The 26834-nt window shown below is 49.3% G+C and overlaps 1 protein-coding gene across 10 annotated transcripts; it reads left to right on the top strand.

Moving 5' to 3' along the window:
- Positions 1 to 2364: 2364 nt before the first annotated feature.
- Positions 2365 to 18993, top strand: ZMYM3 (zinc finger MYM-type containing 3). Of its 10 annotated transcripts, none has more exons than XM_053579158.1 (25): positions 2365 to 2418; positions 3795 to 4480; positions 5475 to 5518; positions 5809 to 5875; positions 6323 to 6617; positions 6839 to 7016; positions 7362 to 7580; positions 7871 to 8021; positions 8266 to 8381; positions 8540 to 8626; positions 8754 to 8904; positions 9565 to 9737; positions 9955 to 10120; positions 11543 to 11640; positions 11723 to 11885; positions 12131 to 12246; positions 12386 to 12560; positions 12741 to 12887; positions 13389 to 13492; positions 13797 to 13965; positions 14280 to 14431; positions 14978 to 15092; positions 16197 to 16451; positions 17264 to 17381; positions 17494 to 18993. In XM_053579158.1, exons 2-25 carry the CDS (start codon positions 3814 to 3816, stop codon positions 17684 to 17686), a joined length of 4119 nt encoding a protein of 1372 aa, XP_053435133.1. In that variant the 5' UTR covers positions 2365 to 2418; positions 3795 to 3813; the 3' UTR covers positions 17687 to 18993. The 10 variants fall into 10 exon arrangements, with proteins under 10 accessions (XP_053435133.1, XP_053435130.1, XP_053435135.1 ...); XM_053579155.1 differs by having other exon boundaries at positions 5803 to 5875; XM_053579160.1 differs by lacking the exon at positions 2365 to 2418 and adding an exon at positions 2631 to 3051 and having other exon boundaries at positions 5803 to 5875; positions 11543 to 11604.
- Positions 18994 to 26834: the final 7841 nt, after the last annotated feature.

The raw sequence follows: 26834 nt of genomic DNA, 5'->3' as shown, positions 1-26834 counted from the left end.
CAGTGAGACTCTATCTAAAAAAAAAAAAAAAAGTGCATCTTAGAATGGGTACAAGCGAAACTTACTAAAGGCAGAATACAAATGTCTACATACAATAACTAAGAAAATGTCATGAAGGCTACGTTGAACAGTTTGATGAGAATATTTCAGATTGTATATGAAACCAGCACATTGTACCCCTTGATTGCACTAATGTACACAGCTATGATTTAACAATACAAATAAATAAATTAAAAAAAAGAAAAGAAAGAAAGAAAGAAAGAAATGTGGTTGTTAATGACTACATCCACTGTATGACTATAACCAGAATTTATTTAATCAATCCCCTCATATTGGACATTTAGATTTTGTTCCTTGTCTGTGTTTTAAAGGTGAGAAAACAAAGGCTCAGTGACTTCAGTGACTTGTCCAAAGTCACCTGGCTAAGGGGTAAGCAGAGCTGAGATTAGAAATTTGGTCTGGGCTTGGTGTGCGTAGCTCAGTGGTTAGGGTGCCGGCCACCTGCACCTGGGCTGGTGGGTTTGAACCTGGCCCGGGCCAGCTAAACAACAACACCCCCCCCCAAAAAAATAGCTGGGCCTTGTGGTGGGCACCTGTAGTCCCAGCTACTTGGAAGGGTGAGGCAAGAGAATCACTTAAGCCTAAGAGTTTGGGGTTGCTGTGAGCAGTGATGCCACCACACACTACCAAGGGCAATGTAGTGAGACTCTGTTTAAAAAAAAAAAATCTGGGACGGCGCCTGTGGCTCAAGGAGTAGGGCACCGCTCCCATATGGCGGGTTCAAACCCAGCCCCGGCCAAAAAAAAAAAAAAAATCTGGCGGCGCCTGTGGCTCACTGGTAGGGCGCTGGCCCCATATGCTGAGGTAGGCGGGTTCAAACCCGGCCCGGCCAAACTGCAACAAAAAAATAGTCGGGCGTTGTAGCGGGCACCTGTAGTCCCAGCTACTCGGAGCTGGAGGTTGCTGTGAGCTGTGTGACGCCAGGGCACTCTACCGAGGGCCATAAAGTGAGACTGTCTCTCTACAAAAAAAAAAAAAAATCTGGTCTGACTCCAGAACCCACTCCTATGCCTGCCACCATACTGCCTGTAGAATGAATAACACACCATTTACCCCCCCCTTAGATTGTCCCTCCTCAACTTGAAAACTAGTGACCAAGTACTCTTCATAACGGGAGCAGCCACAGATCCAAGCAAGTGTTGAGGGCAGACAATACAAAAGAAGGAGGAGGCCCAACTGAGATGGAACAAACAGAAAATGCAAAAGGGAGGTACAGAAGGTGAGAGATAGGCACACCGAATATTGGTTAAGATAAAGAGAAAGCTGGGTTTGGGAAACTTAAAGGAGAAAAACTTTTATCTCACTATATAGAGGAGAGCAAAGATAATTTCAAGGCCATGTGGGAAGCTAGGAAGGATAAGGTTTATGGGAAGGTTATTTAAAAAAAGGGAGGATAAAACTCCCCAGGACTACATGGTTAGCGAAGGCTTAGTGTAGGAAGGAGGAAAAGCCAGAGGTCAAAGAAGCAGGCTAAAGAAGGCAGTGCATATCAAACCTTCCTATTTCTAAGGGACTTCCTTACAGCCTGAATCTTCTCTAGTACCCAGCTACTAAATGCTCTTCAGCACTTAGGGAACATAGGGAGCAGGGATTGTAAAGTGCTCTAACTATAAGGAGGACTGGGAATGGATCCTGGCACACATTTTTTAAACCAGTAGGCCCAGAGCTAGTGTCACCTACCCCTACTCCACTTCTATAGCCTTAACCTCAGCCACACCCACATGCTAAGGACCGTCCGGGCGGGGGAGCAGTGAGTGTGTTAGCGCGCGTGCGTGCTCGTGCGTAGGATCGGCAGAGATACAGAGACGGAGACAAAAAGAGACAGAGAGAGAGAAAGAGAGAGGGAAAAGACAGAGACATAGAGACTGGGACTTAAAGAGGGAGGGAGGGTGTAAGGAAGAGAAAGCGCGAGCGCGAGCCAGCACCAGCCCTAGTGAGGGAGGAAAACTACTCAAGAGATAATGCAGGAAGCTCCTGCAGGAAGACTCAGAGAGAGTAGCCCAGAACTTACCCTAAAACCATCGAGAGAGAGTGTGTGTGGGTGGCTTTGCAGGACCTGGTTTAGGGGTCATCAAGCAGTAACGGTTACTGCATAGGCATTGTCAGTAAGCCACAACCATTTAACCCTCCCCGGGTCTCTAGTGACCAAGCTTAAGGCACCCCATAACTATGACTCTCAGACTGGTGAGGGGGCCCGAGGCTGCAGACAAGGGGAGGAGGGGCACGTGAGGGGTGGGTGCCTGCCTTCCCCCATCCTCCGCTGTCACTCACTACCCCAACAGTGGCCCAGGGGGCGGGCCTCGAAGAGGTGGGGATGGGGGCAGGGTAATCTTGGCAGGCGCCTGCTGCATGGCGTAGGTAGGGACTGTTGAAGGGGGCGGACGCGGGGGGGGCTGTTGAACACGAGTGGGAAACGAAGAGACACGGGGAGGGGGAGGGGACCGGGAACCATTTGAATGAGAGGAGGGGATCACGGGTAGAGTGGGCTACAGGAGGCAGGGCGGGCACGGGTGTTGACGGGGGTCAGACTGTTGAGCCAGGTAAGGGAAGCAGGTGCGTAGGTCTGTGTTTTTGTGGGTTACTGTACTCTGGCCCTTTGATGGAAAGAGGACACCGCCTTTCCTGGGGGCGGGCTTCAAAGCTCCAGAGGCTATCTTTTCCTGCTCAACTAACGGGGCCCCGGGCGGGGGCTCACGCTCCATCTCCAATGACTATACTCCACTCCGCAATTTCCAGGAGGCCACTGGGCTGGGAGTCTCGCGCCGGGGGCCGGCGCTGTCTCGCGAGCCCCCTCCTTGAGCCAGCCAATGGGATTGTTTGCTGGCACCGCCCGCCCGCCTGGTGCAGAGAGCTGGTCGCTGCGAACGGCGTTGCCATTTAAAGGGGCCGCGACCCCTGTCCCGGCTGCCAGGGAGGGAGGTGGAGAAGGAGCGCGGGTCGGTTGCTGTCTGCAGTTCTAAGCTTGTAGCGGTTACACTAACCCTGCTGCAGGTAGGGGTCGGGCCTGATTAAGCCGAACCGAACCTGCTGGAGGATCTCGCAGTAACCGTGAGGGGGGTCTGAGGAGAGATCGTAGCTCCAAAATGTCTTCCTGTAAATGCCTGAGGTGGGGGGTGGGCAACAGGAGAAGGAAGGACTGGGGGGAGCCATAGGAAAGGGTGACGGGGCTAAGGAAGTGGGCGACCCCGAAAGGTAACTAGAGTGGAAAGGGTTAGGAAGGGCAGTTTGTGGGGGCGGGGGAAGGGCTGAGGGAGGACCCTGTGATGAGGGGAGAAGGAGTGGGGCCAGACAGGGTGGGTGAAGACTAGGGAGCCGGGGGGCTCTCGGGGAGTGGGGAGGGAATAGAAACTGAGATCGTGGGGGCGGGTAAAGCTCCTGGTGGCGACGGCCCTACGATACTCTTAAGGGGGTGTTGAGCTCTAGTTGGGGGGGAGTGAAAGGTAAAGGGGGAGGGGAGCTGTGACTTGCACTTGGGGGGCGGGTGGTGTAACGACTGTCTGACTGGTGAGTGTGGGCACTGGGCCAGGACGGGGAACGCCTCTCCCCACAGGGGGCGCTGTATAGGGGGGGGAGTGGTCTTTAGGACTAAACCCTGAGGAAATGCCTGTCGGTTGTTGGTGGGGACTGTTCGTGAGAAATCTAAGTGGATGATGGGGTGTGTCCCAGAGCCTATACAAGAACAACTCTGGCTAAGACCACCTCTACTGCCTCCTCTTCTTACTCCTAATCTGCAGCCCATATCCAGTCATCCTCATGGACCCCAGTGATTTCCCCAGTCCATTTGATCCATTGACCCTGCCAGAGAAGCCCCTGGCTGGAGACCTTCCAGTAGACATGGAATTTGGAGAGGATCTACTGGAATCCCAGACTGCCCCAACTCGAGGATGGGCCCCCCCTGGCCCTTCTCCCTCCTCCGGAGCCCTGGACCTGCTTGATACCCCTGCTGGTCTGGAAAAAGACCCTGGAGTTCTGGATGGAGCCACCGAGCTACTGGGGTTGGGGGGGCTGCTCTATAAAGCCCCTTCTCCCCCAGAGGTGGACCATGGTCCTGAAGGAACCCTTGCATGGGATGCAGGGGATCAGACCCTAGAACCTGGACCAGGGGGCCAGACCCCTGAGGTGGTGCCACCTGACCCAGGGGCTGGGGCAAATCCTTCTTCACCTGAGGGGCTACTAGAGCCTTTGGCTTCAGATTCTCCAATAACCCTGCAGTCTCCCCACATTGAAGAGGAGGACACCACCTCCATAACTACCACCAGAAGAGGCTCTCCTAGGCAGGAGGAGGAGCTTCCTCAAGGGCAGCCACAGAGCCCAAATGGTCCCCCTAGCCCTTCAGTGGGAGAGACTCTGGGGGATGGAATCAACAATTCTCAGACCAAACCTGGGGGCTCTAGCCCCCCTGCACATCCTTCCTTGCCAGGTAGGTTGCTTAATTGTCCGGAAAATCAAGGCTGGATAGAGGGTGGGAGTATGGAGGGGTGGCTGTGAGTTTTGGAAAGTAGAGGTGAGGAGGAGGAAGATGGAGAGATAAGAGTAGGGATATGTATGTTGAAGGAGTTGGGGTTTGGGAGGGAGGAATGGGGATATATGTCAAAGAAGATTAAGGAAAGAAGGAGTAGGGGGTAACAGGGGGCCTGTGCCAGAGGAATGTGGTGAGGTTTTGGTGAATGGGTTGGAAGAAATCAATCCGGGGGGAGAAGTTCCCTTTTTTTACCCCAGTGGGCTTTTGGTGCCATAGTTCTTCCTTCAGGATTTGGAGGAGTACACTAGGCTTCTTGGTTCTAAGATCTTTTCAGCTTTTTGGTTCCAGATAGGAGTGGGGTTTCTGGTTTTGATGAATGGTAACTAGGTTCTGGAGCCCTCAACAGCATAATGATTTCAGGGGAATGGTAGAAATGCAGGGCCTAGGATTGAGTCTCTACTAGGGGGAAGACAGCCTAGATTTGAGGGTGCTGTGGTTTCTCCCATGTTCTGCCTCATGGTATGCCTCTCTCAGGCTGTGACCAGGGTCTTGGGACTTATATAACCACCCAAGTCCTGGGGAACCTACCCATACATTGATGCTTCCTTTTCTTCTTGCTACGTTTGGGTGGTTATGTTTGTTTTAGGTTGGCAAAACATAAATTCTAAATGAAAGGTGTGTTACCTGTGTTTCCTTAACTCCCAAGGATTAGAACAGAAAGCTGGTAGGAAGGGTAGATTTTTTTGGTGGAGAATAGCTGCATGCCCCCTCCCCCTTAGTGCAGTGCCTGAAGTAACCCTGAGAGGGGCCCCAAGAAGCCACAGGCACTTGCACTTGTGTTTTCCCTTTCAGTTTTGAGTAAGTTCTTCCCCAGGAATGGAGGCGGGGGTGGATCAGGGAGGGGTGGTGAGGACAGGCTCAATATTAAGGCTGCCTTTTGCTTCCTTTGCAGGAGATGGCCTGACTGGGAAGGCGAGTGAGAAGCCGCCTGAGAGGGTGAGGGGGGGAGGGGATTGGAAGCAGTCTGGTTTCCCCTATAGCTCTGGGAAGGACAGACCCTTCATTTTCCCTCCCAGATGTTCTGTGGAGAGTGTATGTAAGGAGAATTAGGAGAAGGGAGGGAGAAGTCTTCTGCTTCTTAGGGAGAAAGTCCAGCCTTCTTTTCTCCTCTCCTCTTAAGGGCTGGGCTAAGGGTCCCTATTCTTCCTCCCCCTCCCATCACCTATCCCCTCCAAACACTGTACTGGTGTCAGCTTTCCTGCCCTCCCCATTTTTCCAAGGTACAGAAGAGAAGTGAGCGTGTTAGGAGAGCAGAGCCTCCAAAACCTGAGGTTGTGGATTCCACTGAGAGCAGTAAGTAGGATTTGAGGAAGTGTGACCTGGGAATTCTGGGTGTGGAGAAGAGTGGAAAGAGAGATATAGCAGGGCATGGGTCTTCCAAGCTCCTGTAGTCCCACTCCATGCAGAGCGTGAAGTGCCTATCTCCTCCACTATGGGTTGGCATGGGAACCAGGGGCAACGGGGGAAATTGAAAAAAAGCGCAGTGAAAATGGAGAGTTGCCTGTTTCAGCTATGCCATCCGAATCTTCTCACTTAGAGCCTTTCCCATCCCTTCCCTGGGAGATTACAGAGTAACCAAGGGAGAGATCCATCAGTGGTTTAAGATACTAGTGTAATGGGGGTGAAGGTATAAAGGCTAGAACAACAGGGATACCAGGATAGGGATTGAACTATTGGTCATGCAATGGCTGGAGACCAGGTCTGGTGGCCTTTTCTCATGCCTCCATCCTACTTCCTCAGTTCCAGTGTCAGATGAAGATTCTGATGCCATGGTAGATGACCCCAATGATGAGGACTTTGTGCCATTCCGGCCCCGACGCTCCCCTCGCATGTCCCTTCGCTCAAGCGTGGCACAAAGGGCTGGGCGCTCTGCAATGGGCACTAAGATGACTTGTGCACATTGCCGGACACCACTACAGAAGGGCCAGACAGCCTATCAGCGCAAGGGGCTACCTCAGCTCTTTTGCTCTTCATCTTGTCTCACCACTTTCTCCAAGAAGCCCTCAGGCAAAAAGACCTGTACCTTCTGCAAGAAGTGCGTGAGGATCCTGGGGTGGAAGGGTAGGGATCAGGGAGGGAGTATGGGTAAGATAGAGACTATGTTGGTAAGAACTTAGCAGAATAGATCTGGGAGAGAGCAATTCAGGGACAGCCAGAATATTTGGCTTTGTGGTCATTGATCCTAGAGAAAGGGTGGAAGTTGATGAACCGAGAAGGTGATCCTGAGTGAATATTCAAATCTCTTCCTATTTCTAGGGAGATCTGGAACACCAAGGAGTCAGTTGTGGCACAGACTGGTTCAGGTGGCTCTTTCCATGAGTTCTGCACATCAGTGTGTCTCTCCTTATATGAGGCTCAGCAGCAGCGCCCAATCCCCCAGTCTGGAGATCCCACCGATGCCACTCGCTGCAGCATATGCCAGAAGACTGGAGAGGTAAGGACACTCAGTGGGGGCTAATTTACAGAGCCTGATCAGCCCTGACTTGCCCCTTCAATCCTGGGGCTGCAGGGGTCAGGCCCTGTGGAAAAGGGGAGTGGGAGGAAAGGCAGCCATCATGAGGGAGCATATTCAAGGATAGAGCCTCTCCAGGATGTATGCAGCTGACCTCCCTTGCCTCCCAGGACCTCACCATCAAGTCGGCAGCCTGATGCGCAGGTTGGGGGGTCCCTGGGCCCACTGTCTGCTATGAAGGTCTAGGGTGAGGTGGGGGCTGTCCTTGTATTGGGGTGGGCGGTGGTGGCCAAGCCCCAGCTTAGGGTGTGTGTGTGTATGTGGCAGGTCCTGCATGAGGTCAGCAATGGCAGCGTGGTGCACCGGCTTTGCAGCGATTCTTGCTTCTCCAAATTCCGGGCCAACAAGGGACTGAAAACCAACTGTTGTGACCAGTGTGGGGCTTACATCTATACCAAGACCGGAAGCCCTGGCCCTGAGCTCCTCTTCCATGAGGGCCAACAAAAGCGGTTCTGCAACACAACCTGCTTAGGGGCATACAAGAAGGTGGGGCCGAGGGAGTAGTGTGTTAGAGGGCTGTGGAAGGGGGTGTGGCTCTTGGGTGATAAATAAAGGTGCCGGATGGGTCGAGGGCTGGGAGAAATAAAACAAATAAAGGGGGTTTCAATTGTATTCGTTATGTTTTATTTTTGAAGCTGGCTGGTGGACACACAGGTCTTTGTTATCTCATCATCTATACTTTTTTGTATGCCTGAAATATTTCATGTTTAAAAAATTTAAAAAATAAAAGTGAAGGGACAAATCCAGCCTCAGCCTCTCCTTCCCCATCCTCGCAGAAAAACACACGTGTGTACCCATGTGTCTGGTGCAAGACCCTGTGTAAGAACTTTGAGATGCTATCACATGTGGATCGTAATGGCAAGACCAGCTTGTTCTGTTCCCTGTGCTGTACCACTTCTTACAAAGTGAAGCAGGCAGGGCTCACTGGTAGGTGCAAAGCCCTCTTTTCTGAGACCCCTGCTGGCCTTCCTTCTACCTCCCATACTCCCCTCTTCTAAAGTAATCCCTGCTGCCCGACCTCAGCCCCAACCACATCTTCCCATGGATTTTCTGTTCCGTCTCTGCACTGCCTTACACCTTCCATGTGCTCTCCCTCTCTCTGTTTCCCCCTCTCTCTTTTCTCTTTCTGTTTCCCTCTCTCTCTTTCTCTCTCTTTCTCTCTATGGCCCAGGCCCTCCCCGACCCTGCAGCTTCTGCCGCCGCAGCCTCTCTGACCCCTGTTACTACAACAAGGTTGATCGCACAGTCTACCAGTTCTGCAGCCCCAGCTGCTGGACCAAGTTCCAGGTACTTCAGACCCTGGACAAGGGATAAAAGGGTGTGGTAACAGAGAAAGGGTAGGAGAATTGGGGTAGGTAGGCCTGGGCAGAGCAAAAGGAAGCCCAACTCCCATGCTACCACTGCACACATCTTGCCCTTCCCTTACTTGTCTTCCTTCCCTCTAGCGCACAAGCCCTGAGGGGGGCATTCACCTGAGCTGTCACTACTGCCATAGTCTCTTCAGTGGCAAACCTGAGGTCTTGGACTGGCAGGTAAGACCCCTATCCCCACCCACATCTTGCTATATGATTGGACATCTGTCTGAAGGGGTCTTCCGCTTGGTTCCTGCCAGGTCCAGGTGTCATAGCTGTGTCTCCCTACCCTGTGCCCCCACCTCAGGACCAGGTGTTCCAGTTCTGCTGCCGTGATTGCTGTGAAGATTTCAAGCGACTTCGGGGTGTGGTGTCCCAGTGTGAGCATTGTCGGCAGGAGAAACTCTTGCATGAGAAACTCCGTTTCAGTGGGGTGGAGAAAAGCTTCTGCAGTGAAGGTAAGGAAATGGAGAAAGGGCAAAGGCCGTATTCCTCACAGCCAGGGAGAAGGGTGGAGAAGTGAGGGAGGCTTAGAAAGTGGTCCATGTGGCAGGACCTCTGCTCAAAATGTTCTGCCCCCATCTATCCTAAGGTTTTTGGCAGAAAGGGCTATTCAGAGAGAGGTTTTTTTTTTTTTTTGAGACAGAGTCTTATTTTGTCACCCTCAGTAGAGTGCCATGGGGTCACAGCTCACAGAAACCTCAAAACTCCTGGGCTTAAATGATTCTCCTGCCTTAGCCTCCCAAGTAGCTGGGACTACAGGTGTGCACCACAACGCCCAGCTATTTTTAGAGATGGGGTCTCGCTCTTTCTCAGGCTGGTCTCAAACTCCTGAGCTCAGGCAATCCACCTGCCTTGTCCTCCCAGAGTGCTAGGATTACAGGTGTGAGCCACTGCGCCTGGCCTCAGAGAAAGGTTTCACATTGAAAAGGTTGGATCTTGGGGCAGCACCTATGGCTCAAAGGAGTAGGGCACCAGCCCCATATGCCGGAGGTGGTGGGTTCAAACCCAGCCCCGGCCAAAAACTGCAAAAAAAAAAGGAAAAGAAAAGGTTGGATCTCGTGTCCTGGGGCATCTTTGTGTCTCTGGACTCTTTTTCCTTCTTCCCCTCTTTCCAGGCTGTGTGCTGCTCTACAAACAGGACTTCACTAAGAAGCTGGGCTTATGCTGTATCACTTGTACTTACTGCTCCCAGACCTGCCAGCGGGGAGTCACTGAGCAACTGGATGGCAGCACCTGGGACTTTTGCAGTGAGGACTGTAAGAGCAAGTACCTACTGTGGTACTGCAAGGTAAGGAGGGTCCCACATTAGCATGGAGAGAAAGAGGGGTGCAGGAAACATGGCTGTTTTTCTGAGATCAGGGTGTGCGCAGATCTCTAGGGAGGGGAGCCAATCTCCAGTCAACAAGCTGGCCCAGTCTTCAAAGGGAAGAGCATGGCTTATCCCAGGGAAAAGGGCCCAGCACATTTTAGGGAGGCAGATCTGACTATGCTGTTGACACCCTCAGGCTGCTCGGTGCCATGCCTGTAAACGCCAAGGAAAGCTGCTGGAGACCATCCACTGGCGTGGGCAGATCCGTCATTTCTGCAACCAACAGTGTCTGTTGCGCTTCTATAGCCAGCAGAACCAACCCAACTTGGATACCCAGAGTGGGCCTGAGAGTCTCCTGAACAGTGAGTCCTGGGGCAGGAGGCACATTTTTTTGGAGCCAACCTGGTCTCTTCTAAGCCTAGGCCCAGCTCCTTTCTTTTTCCTCTATGCATTCACCTCATCCCTGGCCAGAGTTCCTGGTACTGTGCTCTCTTTTAGCTTCTGGACCCTACAGGGGGGGAGTCTTTTTTTTGTTTTTTGTTTTTTTTTTTTGGTTGGCCGGGGCTAGGTTTGAACCCGCCACCTCCGGCATATGGGACCAGCGCCCTACTCCTTGAGCCACAGGCGCCGCCCAGGGGGAGTCTTATTTAAAGTGTCTTGAAGTTAGATTCTACTGATTTTCAAGAAAGGATATATTTTTAGGTAATAGGTACCTATTGAGGTAGGATGGGGGTTGTGGTTAGTTCTCTAAAATAAGGAAGTATCAGCATAAGCTTTATCTTTACTGAGACTGAAGACTGTAGTTGTTTGTTTGTTTGTTTTTTTCTTTTTCACTTTATCGCCCTCGGTAGAGTGCTGTGGCATCACAGCTCACAGTAACCTCTAACTCCTGGGCTTAGGCGATTCTCTTTTCTCAGCTTCCCGAGTAGCTGGGACCACAGGCGCCCACCACAACACCTGGCTATTTTTTTGTTGCAGTTTGGCGGGGATTGGGTGCGAACCCGTCACCCTTGGTGTATGGGACTGGCACCCTACTCACTGAGCCACAGGTGCCGCCCCTATAGTTGTTTCTTGAATATTATTGCAACCCCAGGGATGTCAAAACTCCTTGGGGGGCCATCTAAATGGAAGGTCTCAAACTGTGGGTTTTGGGGGAAAATGTATTGTTTCATTTCTCTTGGCCACCAGGAGTGAAGAATCTTATTGGCCAATGTTGCGGGGCCTAGAGAAGACTAGACCTGAGATGACAAGGAGGGGAAATCCTAGACTTCCCATTTATTTTATTATTTTTTTTTGAGGCAGAGTCTCACTGTGTCGCCCTTGGTAGAGTGCCATGGTGTCACAGCAATCTCAAACTCTTGTGCTCAAGTGATTATCTTGCCTCAGCCTCCCAAGTAGCTGGGACTACAGGCGCCCACCACAACGCCTGGCTATTTTTTTGGTTGCAGTTGTTGTTGTTGGTTAGCTGGCCCGGGCTGAGTTCAAACATGCCACCTTTAGTGTACATTGCTGGCGCCATAACCACTGTGCTACAAGCGCTGAGCCTAGACTTCCTGTTTATATTTGGTGTAACTCTTTTTTTTTTTTTCTTTTTTTGTGGTTTTTTTGGCCAGGGCTGGGTTTGAACCCGCCACCTCCGGCATATGGGACCGGCGCCCTACTCCTTGAGCCACAGGCGCCGCCCATATTTGGTGTAACTCTTAATGAAGCTCTCCTGGAACAGGGGTGAGGAAAATGAAGAGTTAGTCCCTTGGATGAGAACATTAATTTGTTTTGATCTACAGGTCAGTCTCCTGAGTCAAAGCCCCAGACACCCTCTCAAACCAAAGTGGAGAACAGCAACATAGTGAGGACCCCAGAGGAAAATGGGAATTTGGGCAAGGTCGGCGTAAAAGCCAAGGGGGAGGATAATCTCAGAGGAAAGTACTGTAGTTAGGGGCGCTAAGGTTCCTTTGTCTCTGCAGATCCCTGCAAAGACCCGATCAGCTCCCACTGCTCCCACCCCTCCTCCACCCCCACCGTCCCCAGCAACACCCCGCAAAAACAAAGCTGCCATGTGTAAGCCACTGATGCAGAATCGAGGAGTCTCTTGCAAGGTGGAGATGAAGTCCAAAGGGAGTCAGACAGGTGAGCTAGGGTGCCTAGACACCACCCCATGTTCTAGAGTCCTAGGAGCTGGGCAAGGAGATTTCTTGTATATGGTTGTATGGTTGTCCTAAAATCATAAGAGTTGTCTTTCAACATTTGGTTCAAGGGTGGTTTTGTGACACTGAGCACATGTTAGACCTTTTGGGGGTGACAAGTAAGCATTAGGTCCTGGGTCAGATGTGACTGGTTTAGCAGGGGCTCTGAGAAGACCCCTTTCTTGTCAGTAGAAGAGTGGAAGCCACAAGTGATCGTGCTGCCCATCCCAGTGCCCATCTTTGTGCCAGTGCCTATGCATCTGTACTGCCAGAAAGTCCCTGTGCCTTTCTCAATGCCTATCCCGGTAAGTTTCCCTACCCTTCTTGGCTAGGTCCTTTTTACCCTTCCAGGTTTGAAGCTTACTCCTTCCCTTTACTTTCATCAGCTGTCCCTCTCATCTGCTGCTATGATTCTTGGCATTTAGTTGGGATTTGTGCATCCAGGTGCCTGTGCCCATGTTCTTGCCCACTACCTTGGAGAGCACAGACAAGATTGTGGAAACCATTGAGGAGCTGAAGGTGAAGATCCCTTCCAACCCCTTGGAGGCTGACATCCTGGCTATGGCAGAAATGATTGCAGAGGCTGAGGAGTTAGACAAGGCCTCATCTGACCTTTGTGGTATGCTATGGATGGTAGCAATGAGGGAGACAGAGTGCTACCAGTCTGTCTGCTTGAGGGGGTAGAATTGGTAATCTTGGTGCCTAGTGGAATGGAAGGATAGTTGGGATCGGCCCCTGAAAGCCTGTGAGGGTGCCAGGCAGGAACTGCAGCCACTGAGCCAACTCCTCTGCCTCCCAGATCTTGTGAGCAACCAGAGTGCAGAGGGACTTCTAGAGGACTGCGACCTATTTGGGCCAGCTCGAGATGATGTCCTGGCCATGGCTGTCAAGATGGCCAATGTCTTAGATGAACCTGGTCAAGACTTGGAAGCAGATTTCCCCAAGAGTAAGTAGGATTTGAAGCATGTCCACTGAGTACAATAGCATTTGTGCCATCAGGAAGGCAGTGTTCCTTATGTCCCTGAGCATGACACTAAATAGTACTCATTGTGACTCTTAAGACAGAAAGTTCCCATAGGGAGTAGCACTAGAGATACCAGGACAGTGCAGTGTTTTAGACTTCTGGGTCTTTTGTTTGTTTGGTATGTTTTTAGAAAATGTTAATTGTGGTAAAAAATACACAACAAAAATTTTACCATCTTCACCATTTCTAAGTGTACAGTTCAATGGTGTTGAGTATATTCACATTGTTGTAAATGTTTATGTTTTGTATTTTCGTGTCTCTGAGCAAGTTATTTGGTATAGCTTTGCTGGTTCCTATTGAGTCCAATGAAGCTGTCTGAGAGATTCATTTTGAATCAAGGGGGAAAGTAGCAGGAGTGGTGTAGGAAGACTATAGGCTTGAGATCTTCAGAGATTGATTTCTTCTTTTTTTCCCTTTCATTAGATCCTTTGGACATTAACCCCAGTGTAGACTTCCTCTTTGATTGTGGCCTGGTTGGGCCTGAGGATGTGTCTACTGAACAAGACCTTCCCCGAACCATGAGGAAGGTGAGGGCTGGGACTCCTATATCCACAAAAGAAGTATGGTGGCCCAAAGGGGGGAAGGTTCTTGTAGTCAAGCCAACAGCCATAGTTTAACTATAGTTTAACCTTCCCTAACTCTTTTCTCCAACACCAGGAATACAACTGATATATAGCCTCCTACTTCACAAGGCCATCAAAGCTGTTCTTGGGGCTCTGCGCTATGTCTTTACATCAGTCCCCCTGCCCAGTGGTAAACATTGTCCTGACTAGTTTCCATGGTACCCCTGGCCTTAACTCTGCTACCCGCTTCCTTTCTCTTTCCCTCTAGGGTCAGAAGCGGCTGGTGCTTTCAGAAAGCTGTTCCAGGGACTCCATGAGCAGCCAGCCTAGTTGTACTGGACTCAACTATTCATATGGTGTCAATGCTTGGAAGTGCTGGGTACAGTCAAAATATGCCAACGGAGAAACCAGCAAGGGTGATGAGCTGCGCTTTGGCCGTAAGTACCTAGGGAAGGAAGATAAGATGGAGAGAAGGAGAGGAAGGGGAAGAAGGAGTTGGGCTTATAATTCAGCTGAAGATGTCTAGGAGTGATAAGGGAATGATCATTTAAGGATGCCCTGTGAAGATGGGGAACAGTTGTAGATTAAAGAGAGATGCTATCTAGGTTCAGGGCTGAGGGCTCTATTTGTAATTTTGTTCAGGAGTGAGGCATAACTAAGGGATGAAGGGGTTAATGGTGGTAGAGCTAAGTGAAATTCTCCATGTGGAGTTTTACTTAATCTCATCCGCCTGTACTACGTATCCCTACAGCCAAACCCATGCGTATCAAAGAGGATATTCTTGCCTGCTCAGCTGCTGAGCTCAACTACGGTCTGGCCCAGTTTGTGAGAGAAATTACTCGACCCAATGGCGAGCGCTATGAACCTGACAGTATCTACTATCTATGTCTTGGCATCCAGCAGGTACCCTTGCACACTGCCTCACTTACCATCATTCAACATAGCAGGCAGGGTCCAACCAGAAATGATCTGTCCTACTCTCTGTTCCTTACTTTGTCCCCTACCCCAAGCAGGCAGCTTGCTTTTAATTTCCTAGTGAAAATATGATTGTGAGATGTGAATACTATTCTAAAAATCAAAGCTTCATTCCAGAACCATTGCTGTCCGGGTCCCCTTTGTAATCCTTAAACCCATTCTTGGAGGAAAGGGATGGGTGGAGCTGGGCTTCTTGAGTGGTGTGGTAATGTTTAGTTCCAACTGGGAGAGGTCAACCATGTATTACCTGATGTATTACATACATCTCCTCCAAACCTCCTCTTCCAGCAAAGCCTCAGTACTTCAGAGTGATAGGTTTACCTGGGGGAAAGTACTCTGGGTCACCTAATCAAGCAGCTGTTTCCCATCATCTCCTTGTTATCAAGGACAAGATACCTGGGGCTTTTGCCATCACTGTCTTTCTAGGACCTACAGTCTGGCTTTATGTGTGTCTTTTTTTTTTTTTCCCCATAGTACTTGCTGGAAAATAACCGAATGGTGAATATTTTCACGGACCTTTACTACCTGACTTTCGTTCAAGAACTCAATAAGTCTCTGAGTACCTGGCAGCCGACACTCCTCCCCAACAGTAAGGGACAGGGACTTAACAACCCACACATCCTTTCCTCCATTGGTCCAATATACCAGCGGTTCTCAACCTGTGGGTCGCGACCCACAGGAATTGTATTAAAGGGTCGCGGCATTAGGAAGGTTGACAACTACTGCAATATACCGTCCCAAGAGTATTGTGCCGTTTGATCTGCCACTCTTCACAAAGGATCCAAGGGCAGGAGCATGTAGCTGAAGACTTGAGGGTTTAGAGCTAGAGGAGCAATCCACCCACCTCTACCTCCCTGAGTGCTAGGATTACAGGCGTGAGCCACCGTGACCAGTTTATATTTTCTTTAAAAAACTTGGGAGGCGGGCGGCGCCTGTGGCTCAGTGAGTAGGGCGCCGGCCCCATATGCCGAGGGTGGTGGGTTCAAACCCAGCCCCGGCCAAACTGCAACAAAAAAATAGCCGGGCGTTGTGGCAGGCGCCTGTAGTCCCAGCTGCTCCGGAGGCTGAGGCAAGAGAATCGCGTAAGCCCAAGAGTTAGAGGTTGCTGTGAGCCGTGTGACGCCACAGCACTCTACCCGAGGGCAGTACAGTGAGACTCTGTCTCTACAAAAAAAAAAAAAAAAACTTGGGAGGCTGGCGGTGCCTGTGGCTCAGTCGGTAAGGCACCTGCCCCATATACCGAGGGTGGCGGGTTCAAACCTGGCCCCGGCTGAACTGCAACCAAAAAAAAAAAAAAAAAACACTTGGGAGGCTAGGGTGGCGCCTGTGGCTCAAGGGGGTAGGGCGCCGGCCCCATATGTTGGAGGTGGCGGGTTCGAGCCCAGCCCCGGCCAAAAACTGCAAAAAAAATAACAAACAAACTTGGGAGGCACCTGTGGCTTAAAGGAGTAGGGAACCAGCCCCATATGCCAGAGGTGACGGGTTCAAACCCAGCCCCGGCCAAAAACTGCCAAAAAAAAATATATATATAGTCCGGCTGTGGAGTGGAGTGGGGTATCAGGGTTTATATACAGTGGTCACTCATTGGATGAGAATTATGTGGGAAATGCTCACAGGACACTTGGAATAAGAAGTGGTTGGATTTAGGGTGGTAGATCCTTTCTCACTGGCTCCTGCCCTTTGACCATTGCAGATACGGTATTCTCTAGAGTGGAGGAGGAACACCTCTGGGAGTGTAAGCAGCTGGGGGTCTACTCACCCTTTGTGCTCCTCAACACCCTCATGTTCTTCAACACCAAGTTCTTTGGGCTGCAGACAGCTGAGGAGCACATGCAGCTCTCCTTCACCAATGTAGTGCGGCAGTCCCGCAAGTGCACCACCCCTCGAGGTACTACCAAGGTGGTGAGCATCCGCTACTATGCCCCAGTCCGCCAGAGGAAAGGACGAGGTATGAGCCTGTTCCCCCTTCTTTGCCTTTGCCCTTTCTGTTCTTTCCCCTTCCATGCCCCACCATACCTGCTGGACAGGCCCTCTCCTTTGCCACTAGCTTCCTTCTCCTTTCGTTCCTGTGTTTGCAGAAAAGGTGGAAATGGCTAGTCCTTCTATCTGATGGGTAGTGGCTGTTAGATAAATAGGAGATCACCTGTTGGCTTGTTTCCTGCCTTTGCTCATTTAAGGCAGTTTACTCACTTGCCTACTTTTCTGGGTGGTGGAGAGGTAGAAAGCTGTTGGGTATGTTTGGCTGTGGGAGAGAATGGACAGTGAATGACAGGCTTTCCATGATTCTTTGCTATCACACATAACAGGAACTGCACCCAGGTTTCCATTCTTTCTAGCCCTGGGATGCTGTTCTGTCTGCGTATGGTTCCTAAAGGTTCCTTGTCTGGACCCATGCCTCTACCTGGACTAACACATAGGGGTTGGGACCACTGTTGGTCCTCTATCCTGGAAGGCAAGCTCACTCTTGAGATAGGATCTGTTTTATCAGTTTGTGTAACTTTTTGAGATCACCTCTTCAAGAAATCAGCTTGGGGGAGGTTATAAAGGGACTTTGGCAGTGAGATGCAAAGAGTGCTGCAGAGCAACATGCTGACCAGATGTTTAGCTAGTGTGGAGAGACTGACCAATAATTCTTCTGTCTTAATGTCTTTGTGAGACTGTTGTGTCCTGAGGCTTCTCTCTGTACCCTGGACTATGCTCTTGGCAGTAGCTTGTTGAGCCTATGCTGTAACTAATCTAAGATGTATCGCTCCTCTACAGACACGGGTCCTGGGAAACGGAAGAGAGAAGATGAAGCTCCTATCTTAGAACAGCGTGAGAACCGCATGAATCCCCTCCGCTGCCCTGTCAAGTTCTATGAATTCTATCTCTCAAAATGGTGAGTTAGAGGTTTGGCGGGAATGGCATTAGCATGGGGACCCAGCGATCTGCTTTGCCTTGGTACTGATCTTCTGCCTTACCACGTCCACTCCCCAACCCCATTGTTGCAGTCCTGAAAGCCTCCGGACTCGCAATGATGTATTCTACCTGCAACCCGAGAGGTCCTGCATCGCCGAGTCACCTCTCTGGTATTCTGTGATTCCCATGGACCGCAGCATGTTGGAGAGCATGCTCAATCGCATCCTGGCTGTGCGTGAGATTTATGAGGAACTGGGTCGTCCTGGTGAGGAAGACCTGGACTGAGCCCATGTGCCATCTATATCCATTTTTCACATCATCAGTGTCTGTCCTGTGGCCACATTATGCAGAGTGACTGGCCCAGGAACCACTGCTACTCATTCTGAAGGGTTCTGACTGCCCCTTTCCACTTACCCATTCCCTGCCTTCTCTAGGAATCCCTGGCTTTTACCTTCTCCCATACCATTTGACAAGCATGGGGGTCCTAGTCTTCTGTACTCAGGAGCTGGTCTCCCGGTGGTGGGTAAAACCAACTGGCCCATTTTCCTTATACTTCAAAGTAAACCCTTTCTCTTGGGTCCAGACTCTGGGTAGAGTGTTAGTAACTCTGGTAATCCTGTTGGCTTTGGGTTTCCTGGCCCATCCCACGTAGGTAAAGCCTCTTGTTCCTAGCTTTGACCTAGGGAAGAACCCAGCTGCCAGTTGCCGTCTCTGCCCTGTGCCCACTTCCTTCTCAACTCTTCCCTATTACCACTAAAAAGGGTCTTGTCTGAAAGTTACGAGAAACTATGATAGCAATGAGGGGACCATTTATCTGAAACACAACCCTTAGACACTCTTCCCCTCCTGTGAGATAATTGGTTGCTGGTACCCTCTCACCACCATGTCCCACACCCCACCCCGGCAAGCACTAGCCCTTGGTGCTGCAGTTAAAAAAAAGCTTCCAAATGCATTCTTTTCCTCCGAGGCAGAGAATGACTCTAAGTATGGGCAGCAGACTCCTGTTGTGCAGATTCCTGTCCCCTTGGTTTATGTGTTTGTCTCTCTTTGCCATCTTAGGTTGGCATGAGCCATGGTGTCAACATGCTTAGCCCCTTTCTGTAACTGCCTCCCTTTAGTTCAATGGACAGTGCTCCCAAGGCAAAAACTACCTTCTGACTTGGGTGGGGGCTGGGTTCTCCACTCTTGTTTTCCCCCATCATTAGAGCCAGGCCAAGTCTATGGAGGCCTGGGTCATGTAGGATCGGATCTGTGGTCAATGGATAGGTGAGGAGCTCTTGGCAAGTTCCCTGCCCCTACTGCCTACATCTCTCTTCCCCATCTTGACTTTGAGGTCCTAGAAAACTATTAGTGTCTGGAAAAGGGGGTACCCAGTTCTTTCCCTGTTGGCTTTGCTGTTCCCCAGCTTCCTTTTTGTGTTTTTATAACTGTCACTGGTTTAGCCACTGTTTAAATTGTATATATTGTTCCAAGGCACCTGGCCTGTCCCTTCAGTGAGCCATGCCCACCCTTGTGTTGTAGTGAGAAGCTGTTGTCATGACTAACCTCCTGTCTCTGGAATTGTTTGTTTCAAATAAAGAGTTAAAATTGTCTTTTGCCTTCTCTGGGACAGGGAGAGTGATATTTTGAAGGGTGAGGGATACAGAGGAGCAATGCTGGATAACTTCCAGTCTCTCAAAGTGTAAATTAAGGCATCCCACTTCAGTTTGAGGATCATTCTTACCAGGAATGTGGCCCTTTTAATAACAAGTTTCCAAATATGAAAGGAAAAACAAACTAATCAGTAGCCATCTATTAAGCACCTACTATGTTTAAGGACTTAGATTATATGCTTCAGAAAAGATACAGACTAATTAGACCAGTATCCTGTTGCCAGCAGCCTCCCAGGCTAGCAGGCAGATTGACCAGTGAGTGCAGTTATCATAATACAGGCTGAATGAAATAAATGGTGCTACAGGAGAGCGGAGGTATAAGAAAATTATTTCAAGTTTATAGGAAGGTTGTGGGAAGGTTCACCAAGAGAGGTGGCATTTCACCTGGGCCTCAAAGACTAAGGGGTGGGGAGACCATAGGTGTAGTGGTGGGAAGTACCACTATGAGGTTTTCTTTTCTTTTTTAAATTTTAGGTTAATGTGAGGGTGCAAACAACTAGGTTACAATATTTGCATTTGTTGGGTAGAATCCCTCAAGGCTGATATTTTCCAACTAGGGGATGGCAGGCTCAGATCTGTGCTTTAGGGAAAGATCCCCTGAATAATATGAAGGCTATGGGAGCAGGGGCAGGCCTGAAAGCTGGAGATTGGTGGAAGGGATGTGGGGAAGAGATTCTGTGGGCATTGATGAGGGATGTGAAGATACAGAAAGAAAAGAAGATGGGCGGCGCCTGTGGCTCAGTGAGTAGGGCGCAGGCCCCCTATGCCGAGGGTGGCGGGTTCAAACCCAGCCCCAGCCAAACTGCAACCAAAAAATAGCCGGGCGTTGTGGCGGGGTGCCTGTAGTCCCAGCTACTCGGGAGGCTGAGGCAGGAGAATTGCTTAAGCCCAGGAGTTGGAGGTTGCTGTGAGTCGCGTGACGCCACGGCACTCTAACCGAGGGTGGTACAGTGAGACTCTGTCTCTACAAAAAAAAAATAAATAAATAAAAGAAGATGAATTCAAAGCAAATTTTAGACATTTTTAAGGTCAAGTCTGCAGGATCTGACAAATGATTGGATGTGAGAGTTGGAAGAGAGGGAAGAATTGAGCATGAACCCCAGGATTTTAGCTTTGGTGACTGGGTGAGTGAGATGCCTTTAACCAAGGTGGGAAACCCAGGCAGGGCTTTTTGGTTCCTCTGTGTGTGTGTGTGTGTGTTTTATTGGGGGTGGGAGGAGGTTGGGAGTAAGTTGATTTTTTTTTTTTTTTTTGAGATAGAGTCTCACTATGTCGCCCTCGGTAGCATGCAGTGGCATCACAGCTCACAGCAACCTCAAACTCTTGGGCTTAAGCGATTCTCCTGCCTCAGCCTCCCAGTAGCTGGGACTGCAGGCATCAGCCACAATGCCTGGCTATTTTCTTGTTGTAGTTGTCATTGTTTAGCTGGTCCAGGCTGGGTTTGAACCCGCCACCCTCGGTATATGGGGCCGGTGCCTTAACTGCTGAGCCACAGGTGCTGCCCTGTAAGTTGAGATTTTGATCACACTGGGTTTGAGATTCCACTGAAACACCCATATGGTAGGCTGTACAACATGGCATAGAAGAAAGATCACCCAAACTTGAGTTTCTATAATAGGTTTGCCACAAAAACTTTGGCAAGCTTACCTTTTGGGGCCTTGCCTAAAATATGGGTTCATATTCTGGCCTGACTTCCTCAGAATTGCTGGGAAGGTCAGATGAGAAAATGGATATGAAAGAGGAAATATTGATGCTGTATATTACCATATATACTAAGCAGTTAGAAATTCAGGTCTGAGGCTTAGAAGAGGTAAGTGTTGATTTAAAAGTCATCTGCAGGGTGGCGCCTATGGCTCAAAGGTGTAGGGCGCCAGCCCCATATGCCAGAGGTGGTGGGTTCAAACCCAGCCCCGGCCAAAAACTGCAAAAAATAAAAATAAAAATAAAAAAAATAAAAGTCATCTGCAGGCTCAGCGCTTGTAGCTCAAGCAGCTAAGGCGGTAGCCACATACACCAGAGCTGGCAGGTTCGTAATCCAGCCTGGGCCTGCCAAGCAACAACGACAGCTACAACCAAAAAATGGCCAGGCGTTGTGGCTGGCGCCTGTAGTCCCAGCTACTTGGGAGGTGGAGGCAAGAGAATCGCTTGAGCCCAGGAGTTGGAGGTTGCTGTGAGCTGTGATGCCAAGGCACTCTACCTAGGGCGATAGCTTGAGGCTCTGTCTCAAAAAAAAAAAAAAATGATCATCTGCAGGCAGAGACCAGCCTGAGCTTTTCTATTAAAAATAGAAAAACTGGTGCCTATGGCTCAGTGGGTAGGGCGCCGGCCTCATATACCAAGGATGGCAGGTTCGATCCCGGCCCTGGCCAAACTGCAACAAAAAACAGTCAGGCATTGTGGCGGGTGCCTGTAGTCCCAGCTACTCTGGAGGCTGAGGCAAGAGAATTGCCTAAGCCCAGGAGTTGGAGGTTGCTGTGAGCTGTGATGCCATAGCACTGTACCAAGGGTGACAAAAGTAAGACTCTGTCTCAAAAAATAAAATAAAATAGAAAAACTGGCTGTAGTCCCAGCTACTTGGGAGGCTGAGACAAGAGAATCGCTTAAGCCCAAGAGTTTGAGGTTGCTGTGAGCTGTGACACTACAGCACTCTACTGAGGGTGACAGCTTGAGACTCTGTCTCAAAAAAAAAATCAATAAATAAAAATAAAAATAGAAAAACTGGGGCGGCGCCTGTGGCTCAGTTGGTAAGGTGCCGGCCCCATATACCGAGGGTGGCGGGTTCAAACCCGGCCCTGGCCAAACTGCAACCAAAAAATAGCCGGGTGTTGTGGCGGGCGCCTGTAGTCCCAGCTGCTCGGGAGGCTGAGGCAAGAGAATCGCTTAAGCCCAGGAGTTGGAGGCTGCTGTGAGCTGTGTGAGGCCACGGCACTCTACCGAGGGCCATAAAGTGAAACTGTCTCTACAAAAAAAAAAAAAAAAAAAAATAGAAAAACTGACTCAATGCCTGTAGCTCAGTGAGTAGGGTGCTGGCCACATACACCAAAGCTGGAGGGTTTGAGCTTGGCCTGGGCCTGCTAAACAACAATAACAACTGCAGCCAAAAAATAGCCAGGTGTTGTGGTGGGCGTCTGTAGTCCCAGCTACTCAGGAGACTGAGACAAGAGAATCGCTTAAGCCCAAGAGTTTGAGGTTGCGGTGAGCTGTGACGTCATGGCACTCTACAAAGGGCGACATAGTGAGACTCTGTCTCAAAAAAAAAAAAATAGAAAAACTGAGGCAAGAGGATCACTTGACCCCAATAGTTGGAGGTTGCTGTGAGCTATGACAGCACAGCACTCTACCCAGGGTGACAGCTTGAGACTCTATGATCTGTATTGTAAAAAAACATATGTAAGAAGGATATCCACCATTTGATTTCAGTATCTCTGGGTTGTGGGACTATAGGCAAATTTTTTACTAGTAATACATTATATACATATGATATATACATTTATATATTATTTATTTATTTATTTATTTTGGTTTTTGGCTGGGGCTAGGTTTGAACCCGCCACCTCCGGCATATGGGACCAGTGCCCTACTCCTTGAGCCACAGGCGCCGCCCAATAATTTATATCTATTTTATCTATGTGTCGATCTCATGTAGAGAGCTACATATACAGAATAAAAGTGAGGAAGAAATTATACCCTACTATTAATAGTGGCTAAATTTGGACATTGGAATTCATGATTTTTAAATTCCTCTGATTATAGTCTCAATTTCCAGAAATTATTAAATTATTAATAAGTATTTAAAATCTTTTGTATAGTTTTTTTTTTTTTTTAGACAGAGCCTCAAGCTATCACCCTGGGTAGAGTACCGTAACCTCACAGCTCATAGCAACCTCCAACTCCTGGGCTCAAGTGAATCTCCTGCCTCCACCTCCCAAGTAGCTGGGACTACAGGTGCCTGCCACAAAGCCCGGCTATTTTTTTTGGTTGCAGCTGTCATTGTTTGGCAGGCCTGGGCTGGATTCAAACCTACCAGCTCAGGTGTATGTGGCTGGCACCTTAGCCGCTTGAGCCACAGGCGGCAAGCCTTGTATAGTTTTCTGATTTTTCTTTCTCTCCACACATTTTTCTGTTTAACCCTATTTTCAACAAATGACACTACTCTATATTCTGTCCAGATCATACCACTTTGATATATCTACGCATATTTTCTATTACTTGTCAATGTGGCTGTCTGTTTTATCTCACTGTTAGAAGAATATATACCTTTAGCCAGACACGGTGGCTCACGCCTGTAATCCTAGTACTCTGGGAGGCCAAGGCGGGTAGATTGCCTGAGCTCACAGGTTTGAGATCAGCCAGAGCAAGACCTTACCTCTAAAAATAGCTGGGCGTTATGGGGGGCGCCTGTAGTCCCAGCTACTTGGGAGGCTGAGGCAAGAGAATCGCTTGAGCCCACCAGTTTGAGGTCGCTGTGGCTATGACACCACATCACTCTACCAAGGGTGACAAAGTAAGACTCTATCTCCAAAAACCCCCCAAATAAATAAATAAATAAATAAAATTTATAAAAAAATAAAAATAAAAGTCATTTGCAAAAACTCCTAGCTAAAGCTCTGGGAATTAACAAGGTCACTCAGAAAAATAGAGTGAGGAGAGAAGAGGACAAAAAAATGGTACCATGGAGAATGTCTGCAGTTAACCAGAAAAAGTTACTGAGAGGAAGAGACCAGAGAAGTAGGAGAAGCCCAAACTTGCCCAATGCCAAAAGTATAACCATGTGACATAATGCTGTCTTTATAGTCCAGATGAAGTCATCTTTTTTCTTTTTTTTTGAGATAGAGTCTCATCATATCACTCTTGGTAGAGTGCTGTGGCGTCACAGCTCACAGCAAACTCAAACTCTTGGGCTTAAGTGATTCCCTTGTCTCAGCCTCCCAAGTAGCTGGGACTACTGGCACCTGCCACAAATGCCCGGCTATTTTTTGTTTGTAGTTGTCATTGTTATTTGGCAGGCCCAGGCTGGGTTCGAACCCGCCAGCTCCCATGTATGTAGACGGAGCCCTAGCTGCTGAGCTACAGGTGCAGAGCCATCAGATGAAGTCCTTTAATTTTCTTTTGTCACTCAGGCTGGAGTACCTTGGTGAGATCATAGCTAACTTAACTACAACTCAAACTCCTGGGCTCAAGCAAAGCAATTCTCCCACCACAGCCTCCCAAGTAATCACTATTTTAAAATTTTTTGTAGATGTAAAAGTGGAGTCTCACTATGTTGCCTAGGCTAGTCTTGAACTTCTGGCCTCAAGTGATCCTCCCACCTCAGGTCTCCCAAACTGCTGGATCACAAATGTGAGAGCCACTGCCCCCAGCCCAAGATGAAATCTTAAACTGAAGCCTTCTCCCATCCATAACAAGGCCCAAAGATATCTTTTTCTTTCTTTCTTTCTTTTTTTTTAGACAGAGTCTCACTATGTCACCCTTGGTAGAGTGCTGTAGCATCACAGCTCACAGCAACCTCAAACTCTTGGGCTTAAGTGATTCTTTTGCCTCAGCCTCCTAAGTAGCTGGGACTACAGGCAGCTCCCACAATACCCGGCTATTTTTTTTGTTGCAGTTGTCATTGGTGTTTAGCTGGCCTGGGCCAGTTTTGAACCCACCAGCCTCAGTGTATGCCTGGCTCCCTACCCACTGAGCTAAAGGCACCGCCTATCTTTTTCTTCTTATTTGTTAACTCCATTAGTACAAGGAAAGGCCTGATTTCATTTGTTAAAATACATTTCTGCTCTGTTCCCAAGCTTTGCGCAGTGGCAGTATTATAGCCAAGAAGGGGTTCATCTAAGGCACAATTGAAACTCTAATTGAGGCTAATTGAAACTCTACTTTGTTTCCAGCCTTGTGATAATCACTATGGGTACAAAGATGAATAAGAACTTGGGGTCAACTCCTGAGAAGTCCCTAGACTGATAGGGAAGACCAGGGACGGGACTGAGGTGAAGGAAGGAATCAAGGCACCTGGCATGCAAAACGTAAGAAGGCACTTGCTGGTGGCGCCTGTAGCTCAAGCGGCTAAGGTGCCAGCCACATATACCTGAGCTGGTGGGTTCGAATCCAGCCTGGGCCTGCCAAACAATAATGTTGGCTGCAACCAAAAAATAGCCAGGCGTTGTGGCAGGTGCCTGTAGTCCCAGCTATTTGGGAGGCTGAGGCAAGAGAATCACTTAAGCCCAGGAGTTGGAGGTTGCTGTGAGCTGTGATGCCACGACACTGTACCCAGGGTGACAGCTTGAGGCTCTGTCTCAAAATAAAAAAAGAAGGCACTTGCTTGGGTGGTGCCTGTTGGCTCAGTGAGTAGGGCGCCGGCCCCATATACCGAGGGTGGTGGTTCGAACCTGGCCTCGGCCAAACTGCAACAAAAAAAAAAAATAGCCGGGCATTGTGGTGGGCACTGGTAGTCCCAGCTACTTGGGAGGCTGAGGCAAGAGAGAATCGCCTAAGCCCAAGAACTGGAGGTTGCTGTGAGCTGTGGTGACAAAGTGAGACTCTGTCTCTTAAAAAAAAAAAGAAGGTACTTGCTCTTGATGTCACACAAATATAAAGTTGGCATTTGTACAACACCAAGATCAAGTACTCTTTACATTTTTTTTTTTTTTTTTTTTGTAGAGACAGAGTCTCACTTTATGGCCCTCGGTAGAGTGCCATGGCATCCATCACACAGCTCACAGCAACCTCCAATTCCTGGGCTTAAGCCATTCTCCTGCCTCAGCCTCCCGAGCAGCTGGGATTACAGGTGCCCACCACAACACCCGGCTATTTTTCGGTTTGCAGTTCAGCCGGGGCCGGGTTTGAACCCGCCACCCTCGGTATATGGGGCCGGCGCCTTACCGACTGAGCCACAGGCGCCGCCCACTCTTTACATTTTTGCATGCTAGATGCCTCAATTTCCTACTCTACTCCTGACCCTGGGAAAGACTCATATGTCAATAAAATAGCCAAGGTAGAATATAATTGTTTCTATTCTCTGTCAGGAAATCAGGAAACATCACAGATGACATGGGAACTTTGTTTTCATGAAGAGTGGGTAATAGTTTGTCAGGCAGAGTAAAGGTGCGAGAATCAGTGTGAACAGGCTGGGCACCCATGGCTCCCGTAGCACAGTGGTTATGGTGTCGGCCACATACACAGACTGGCGGGTTTGAACCTGGCCAGGGCCAGCTAAACAACAACGGCAACTTCAACAACAAAAAAATAGCTGGGCATTGTTGTGGGCGCCTGTAGTCCCAGCTACTTGGAAGGCTGAAGTAAGAGAATCACTTGCCCAGCGGTTCTCAACCTGTGGGTCGCGACCCCTTTGTAACAATGAAAATACATCGTGGCATTAGGAAAGTTGAGAACCACTGGCTTAGGCCCAAGAGTTTGAGGTTGCTGTGAGCTGTGATGCCACAGCACTCTACTGGACGACATACTGAGACTGTTTAAAAAAAAAAAAAAAAGAGGGCAGCGCCTGTGGCTCAGTGGGTAGGGCCCTGGCCCCATATACTGCGGGTGGTGGGTTTGAACATGGCCCCGGCCAAACTGCAACAAAAAATTGCCAGGCGTTATGGCGGACACCTGTAGTCTCAGCTACTCAGTAGGCTGAGGCAAAAGAATCGCCTAAGCCCAGGAGTTGGAGGTTGCTGTGAGCTGTGACACCATGATGGCACTCTACCGAGGGCAATAAAAGTAAGACTGTCTCAAAAAAAAAAAAAAAGTGAGACTGTCTCTAAAAAAAAGAATCAGTGTGAACAAAGGCA

Source organism: Nycticebus coucang, chromosome X (genome assembly GCF_027406575.1).
Source record: "Nycticebus coucang isolate mNycCou1 chromosome X, mNycCou1.pri, whole genome shotgun sequence".
Taxonomy (NCBI): Eukaryota; Metazoa; Chordata; class Mammalia; order Primates; family Lorisidae; genus Nycticebus; species Nycticebus coucang.
The sequence above is the reverse complement of the archived record's forward strand: the minus strand, read 5'-3'. Positions and strand labels throughout refer to the sequence as shown.